At 47.9% G+C, this 7,092-nt stretch overlaps 1 protein-coding gene across 1 annotated transcript in view; it reads left to right on the top strand.

The window, feature by feature from the left end:
- The first annotated feature begins 4,257 nt into the window (after positions 1-4,257).
- Positions 4,258-7,092, top strand: part of FAM13C (family with sequence similarity 13 member C) — a 105,937-nt gene continuing 103,102 nt past the window's right edge. Inside the window, exon 1 of the mRNA XM_014525843.1 lies at positions 4,258-4,759. Coding sequence (XP_014381329.1) covers positions 4,258-4,759 — 502 coding nt within the window. The remainder of the gene's footprint in view (positions 4,760-7,092) is intronic.

Raw genomic sequence — 7,092 nt, 5'->3', positions numbered from 1 at the left:
ATGCCAGAAAACAGCCGTGACATTTCAGCCAAGGAAGGTTTTGGGACAAGACACTTCTGTTTAACCACAAGAGAAGCTAATTCATATGCTGCCTCTTTTATATAATATTCAAACTCCTGGCTTTTATTGGCAGTTGTATCTTTTATTTATAGTCCTAGAACTGTTGAAGACAGTGAAATAGGTGGAGATAAGGAAGTAAATAGTATGCTACATCAAATTTGCAAACCAGAGGAATGTCCTTTATCTCATTTTATTTCAGAAATTCAAATTCCTCTGTACCAGTTTCAAAAAAAAAAAAGGGGCACTTCTTTCTCCTGTGCTCCTCCTGAGCAACTGGGTCATGGCAAATGTATGTGTAGCTTTCATATCATTATTCATTTATAGATAAATCAGATCCCAAATGCAGCAGAATTACCAATTGTGATTTCATAGGCAATGGGAGCAGGACTAGGGAACCCTTGTAGGGCATTAGTACTTCCTACAGACCAGAGTACCTGGATCCATCCATAAAGATTCCTTATCTATGCAAGAGGTATGTTTTGAATGCAGGTGACTAAAGAGGTCTATGAGCAAACTCACCCCCTGTGCAGGGGGCACAACCATCTAGTACTTTGGACAGCCTTCAGTTTTCACCCTTCAGGTGCCTATCCAAACCCCTCAAGCTACTGAGGGAAATATATTCAGATAGGGGTGTTAGAAAAGTCACAAGCAAAGAAGAAATGGCCCAGGGACTGCTTCAGACAATAGCTGAGAGTTAGAATGACATTAGTTTCTTTATCTGAAGTTGCATCATACCTTCAGTGCTTTTAGTGCCACAGTCATAAAACAGCACTGACTTAGTCATACTGAAGTCTCTTGTGGCACTGTTCAGGAAATTAATTTAAAAAGGAAAACAACCCTTCCATCTGGTATCCATGTGGCACCTTCTGTAAAACATTGTCCAGTTTGTATAAGAGGCCAACTGTAATAGCAAAAGTAGAGAGAAAGAATTGCTTCTTGGAGGGTTTAGATTAGCAACTGTATGCCCCTATCATGCTGATGGTCAGCGCCCAGCAACCCCTCCGAGAGGTGGCTAACCTGGGCCGGGGCGGTAGGAGCCCAGGAAGCCCTCCACAGGGCTATGTCAACCCAGAGGTCTGGAAAGGGACTGATCCAGCGGGCCGGGCCAGGCCAGGCAGCAGTTCCAGGAGCCTGACCACCATTCCGGCTTCACCCCGGTGACCTGCCCGAGGGCTGGGCAGGCCGGGACCATCTCAAAGGGTCCCAGCAGGTATACAGGGCCCTGGGGTGAGTGACCAGTGACCCCCTCCAAGTGGAACCAGGTGGTGGCTGATCTGGGCTGGGGCAGCAGGGGCGTGGGCAGCCCTCCATAAGGCTATGTCAACCTGGAGGTCCGGATGGGGACTGATCCGGCAGGCCAGGCCAGGCAGAAGTTCTAGGAGCCCGGCCACAAATCCAGCTTCACCCTGGTAACTGGCCCAAGGTTCAGGGAGGCTGAGGTGCTTCCTTGGGAGTGGCGGGGTTCTCCTGCAGGAGAATCAGGTTGACCTGGGACTTTGAAAAATTTCCCCCAGCCCACTCTCCTGTGGTGCAAGTGATTGACATGGGCTACCCAGTGTGGCCCAGAAGTCCATAAGGGGTTGCTGTGAGTGAGTTGCCCAACCGTTCTATCCAGGTGGGCAGACACTTCTGGTGCCTCACCCTGGTGGTGGGGCTGGGTGCCACATTCACAAAACTCTTAGGAAACGTTCACAGAGATTTTCAGGAACACGGTTTTCAGGACCCTAAATGCCTATCTTTGGTTCCAGAAGGGTGGTCAGAGAAACTTCCGGGGCAGAACCGTGCTGCACCCAAGGGCCAAACCCGAGAGGGGGATGGCGGACACTTTGGCAGTGGTTTATTTATTTTTTACCTTTAATCAACTTGTTTAGATCAGGGCTAAGTTAACAGTAACAATTATTATCTGATGGCAGCTTGATGCTTTTATGTGAAACTATCTAGTTGCTTCTCTTGTGGTTGTTAGTAGGTTACAGCTTAAATGACATTAATTCATACATTGGAGGTCAGTCTTAACTTGAGTGGCCAAAAATTTAATTAGCTTCCAAAGTAAACAGTTTTCTCCAGTGTTCCTATGACCCATTCAGTGATGGCCAAGTTTGTGATGAGTTGCATTGATGCCAAATGCTGGTGCAAATTCCAGGGGATACCCCTGATAAAAAGTTCTCCAAGAACCTGGGATTCAGTGATATCAAAATGCTGTAACTGCATCTGTTCCAGATATACATGAATTCCTTTGGTGAGGCAGGGCTGGGGGTGATGTGTTCAGGTTAGAAGTCAGAGGTGTGCTGGTTCCTCTGGAGCCACTGGCAGGAAGCTATTTCTCTTACTGTTATTGTGCTAGAAAGTGAAAGCAATAACATCACTAAACCCCAACACTGAAGAGTGTGCTGATAGTTAAGGTGTCTGTAGTGATCATTGGGTTTAATCAACACAGGAATACATGAATGAAAAAAACTAAAAGCAAATTTTATTTGTGGATTAGTAGGCAAACCTCTGCAGTCTTTTAGTCTCTCTGACCAACTAACCCAACTGAGGGACCATCTTCCAATTCCCAAATTTTATCAGCTTCTCATTAAGGGGATGTCTCAATTATAACTTCTATCATTACATCCCCCTTAACAATACCAGCAAAAATCAATTAACACCCATCCACAGAGGAGAAGTTACTGGAGTGAGTCTTTACCACACGCTTCCTATTCTCCCATTTCTGCATCACTTTTCTGCAAGTCAGAGTTTTTTGGGAGATTTCACTTTCTTCTCAGACTGACAAAGTACCAGATCCATTTTCTGATTTGCTTTTGTTGGGAAGTTTCCCTCCAAGTCATGATGGATATACATTTTTATACTGGAATCAGATTTATTTAAATTGTCGGCAGCTATGCATCTTTACATGGTACAAATTCATTTGCTTTGGAATGCTAAGGCTAATTTCCTCTTTCTGCATGTTAGTGTTTGCATTTGTCTGTAGGTACATGTCTTCCCATAAGGACATGGTTGCATCTTGTGCTCTGAAACATTTGGTTTCTGCCTAAGAAGGTTGTCTGGAATTGGGGCATGATGGCCAGGGGGGATCATCAGGAGGCATGAATGTTGTGTCTCATGTTGCAAGCACACACTTAACTACTGTATTTACTTAAATTCAAGACAAGATTCCACCTGCCCCATTCAACATGGAGGAAAAAAGGCCCTCATCTTAGATTCTAGTACAGGCAGGATGGAGCAGTGGCTATGGCTCTGCCCCCTGCTGCCCCTCCAACCACCTGCCCCCTGCTGCCCCTCCAACTACCTGCCCCCTCTTCCTCCATCCTACTCTGCTCCCACAGCCCACTCCCTGCAACCTCTGTTGCTGCTGTGGGGTGGGGAGAGACAGCAGGAGCACTGGAGTCAGGGGGCTAAGCAATGAGGGCAGGTAGTAGGGGGTGGCAGGCATGGGGTCAGGTGGGAGGGGGACAAGTGGTGGGGGAGGCCAGGTGCTAGGAGTTCGACATCACAAAGCTCAGGTATTGGGGAGGTAGATGCGGGGTGCAAGTGGCAAGGAGGCCAAGTAGTAGGGTAGGTGCAGGGGGCCAGGCAAATGGTGTGGGAGCAGGCAGCAGGTGGAAAGTGTCAGGGAGCAAGGTGGAGGGGCAGGTATCAGGGTGGCAAATGGCTGGGGGACAGATTAGGGGGATACAGGCACAGTAGGGAGGACAGGAGTGGGATGGACAGGTACCCAAGGAGGCAGAGAGCTGTTGGGTAAGTTGGGCGGTGAATAGGCGGCAAGGGGCAGGAAAAATAGCACCACTGCCTCTGCTTGTCCTGCTGCAGTTGGGCAGGGTGAGGGGATGAATTTACTAGATCCCAGACAAGGAAAATTATAATAAATTTATAAATTTCCTATGCCTAGAATATAATTACTAGGAGGGGGTCTTAAATTCAAAGTCATCTTGGATTCGGGTAAATGTGGTAGTTTGAGATACTCACAAGCTGCCAGACTCCAAAATGGTGTCATTTCCCTAGCAACCATTGTACCCACCTAGCTACAATGTATAGGAGTTTGTATGACAAATATAAGACAACTTGGAAACATCTACGCCCCAATCATTGGCACCTTCTTAATTATATTATTGTCAGAGCCTGTGATCATACCAGAGCCTGGCCATATCACCTGAGTCATGAGAGGTGCAGATGACTGATCACTGTTTAGTCAGATCAATCATGGGCATGCAGCTTGCACCACAACACTGTATACCACTGAAAGGAATGCGGAAGAGATTTAACATTAAGGCACTCCAAGACCAAGCTAGATGTGAGGCTCTTCAGCAACTCCTTACTGAGAGGCTCTCTGACCTACCTGATGACAACAAGAGCATCCAGGCACATTGGGAGAAGCTTAAGAATGTTAATCACAAGGCATGTGGTGAATCAATTGGATACTCCACTTACCATCACCGAGTTTGGTTTGACAAGAACAATGAGGAAATCCTAGCACTTATCCATCAGAAGATAGCCATGTTCTGCAGTTGCAAAAATGAACCCTCCAACCAGCAAAAACAAGGGGCTTACCACCAGCTTAAAACTGTAGTTCAGAGGAAGCTATGGGACATCAAGAAAAAGTGGCGGCAAGTGAAGGCCACGAGGATCCGGAATTTCACTGATAAATATGACATGAGACACTTCTTTCAAGCAATAAATGCTATCCATGGGCCACATTCCAATGGCCCAACCCCTTTGTGATCCCAGGACAGCTCCACCCTTCTCATGGACAATGTATCCATCAAGCAACCCTGGAAGGAGCACTTCAAGACTCTACTCAAGTGTAAATCCAAGGTCTCAGCTGCCACCATCGAGTCCATCCTTCAACACCCAGCAATAGAATCTCTTGCTGATCCTCCATCCTTCAAAGAAACCTAGAATGCTATCACTCAGACCAAGAATAATACAGCTCCAGGTGCAGATGGCATCCCTGCAGAGGTCTTCAAAGCTGGTGGAACTGCACTAGTGGAAAAATTTCACCAACTTCTCATCAAAATATGGGTTAATGAGGAAGTTCCACCTCTGCCAATATTGCATAAATACAGACATTGCCACAATACACAATGCCAATATTGTGGCTATCTTCAAGAAAAGGGACCAAGTCAGTGTGTGGGAACTACTGAGGCATTGACCTCCTCTCCACTGCTGAGAAGATTCTTACTCGCATGCTTTCATAGTTTCATAGTTGGTAGGGTTGGAAGGGACCTGAGCAGATCATCAAGTCTTGACCCCTGCCATGGCAGGAAAGAGTACTGGGGTCAAACGATCCTGGCAAGGTATTCATCCAGCCTCCTTTTAAAGAACCCCAGGGTAGGAACCAGCACCACTTAATTTGGAATTTGGTTCCAGATCCTAGCCATCCTGACGGTGAAGTAGCGCCTCCTGATATGTAGCCTGAATCTACTCTCTGCCAGCTTGTGGCCATTATTTTTTGTCACTCCTGGTAGTGCTCAGGGGAACAGGGACTCTTCCATTGCCTGCTGGTCCCCCCTGACTATTTTGTAAATGGCCACTAGATCCCTCCTCAGCCTTCTCTTGTGGAGGCTGAACAGGTTCAGGTCCTTTAGCCTCTCCTCATAGGGCCTGGCCTGCTGACCCCTGATCATGTGGGTGGCCCTCCTCTGGACCCTCTCCATGTTGTTCACATCCCTCCTGAAGTGCAGTGCCCAGAACTGGGCCCAGTATTCCAACTGCGGCCTGACCAGTGTCATATAGAGGGGGAGGATCACCTCCTTGGACCTGTTTGAGATGCATCTGTGGATGCATGAAAAGATACAGTTGGTCTTCCTGACTGTGTCCCCACACTATTGGCCCATGTTCATTTTAGCATCAATGATGACTCCAAGATCATTTTCTGCCTCTGCACTGACGAGAAGGGAGTTCCCCAGTCTGTAAGTATGCTGCTGGTTCTTTTTCCCCAGGTGCAGTACCTTGCACTTGTCAGTGTTGAAACCCATCCTGTTCTCATCCACCCACCCCTGTGATCTGTCTAGGTCTGATTGCAGCCTATTCTTCCCTTCTAGCATGCCCACTTCTCCCCACATCTTAGTGTCATCTGTGAATTTGAACAGGGTGCTTTTTACCCCCTCATCCAAGTCGCTGCTGAAGATGTTTAACAGTGCAGGCCCAAGGACTGAGCCCTGCAGAACCCCACTGCCGCCATCCCTCCAGGTCAAATAAGACCTGTCCACCACCACTCTCTGGGTGTGGCCCTCCAGCCAATTAGTGACCCATCTGACTGTGTAGGTATCGACACCACAGTATCCTAGTTTTTTAATGAGAATGGGGTGAGAGACAGAGGCCTTCCTAAAGTCCAGAAAGACTACGTCCACTGCTACCCCTGTGTCTAAGGATTTTGTGACCTGGTCATAGAAGGCCACCAGGTTGGTCTGACAGGACCTGCCTCTAATGAACCCATGTTGGTTGCCCCTAAGCATAAACTCTCCTGTTGGCCCCTCATGGACCTGCGCCAGGATAATTCTCTCCAAAATCTAGGACCAAGGTAAGACTAACTGGCCTATAGTTTCCTGGGTCCTCCTTCCGCCCTTTTTTGAAAATGGGGACCACATTGGCCCTTTTCCAGTCCTCCGGCACCTAACCAGAGCACCATGCGTGCTCGTAAAGCTGTGCCAGGGGTCCCGCAATGACCTCTGCTAATTCCCTCAGCACTCTGGGGTAGAGATCATCAGGACCTGCTGATTTAAATATGTTCAGTCCCTCTAGAAGTTCCCTGACTAGGTCCTCTCTGACCCTAGGCCTGGGTGTGCCTCCCCTGGGGCTTACGGGGGTCCCGGTGGGAGGACTGACCCAGTCCCTGCTCAGAAAAATGGAGACAAAGAAATTGTTAAATAGGTTAGCTTCTTCTGAATTGCCTTATCCCCCTTCCTGAAAATGTCCTTGCAGAATCCCAGTGTGGCTTTAGACCGTCTTGGGGTACCACTGGCATGACAGATCCAGGAGCTGTTTATGGCACTCATTGACGTAACCAAGGCCTTTGATTCCATCAATCATGAAGCC

This window comes from Alligator sinensis, unplaced genomic scaffold (genome assembly GCF_000455745.1).
Source record: "Alligator sinensis unplaced genomic scaffold, ASM45574v1 scaffold384_1, whole genome shotgun sequence".
Taxonomy (NCBI): Eukaryota; Metazoa; Chordata; order Crocodylia; family Alligatoridae; genus Alligator; species Alligator sinensis.
The sequence above is the reverse complement of the archived record's forward strand: the minus strand, read 5'-3'. Positions and strand labels throughout refer to the sequence as shown.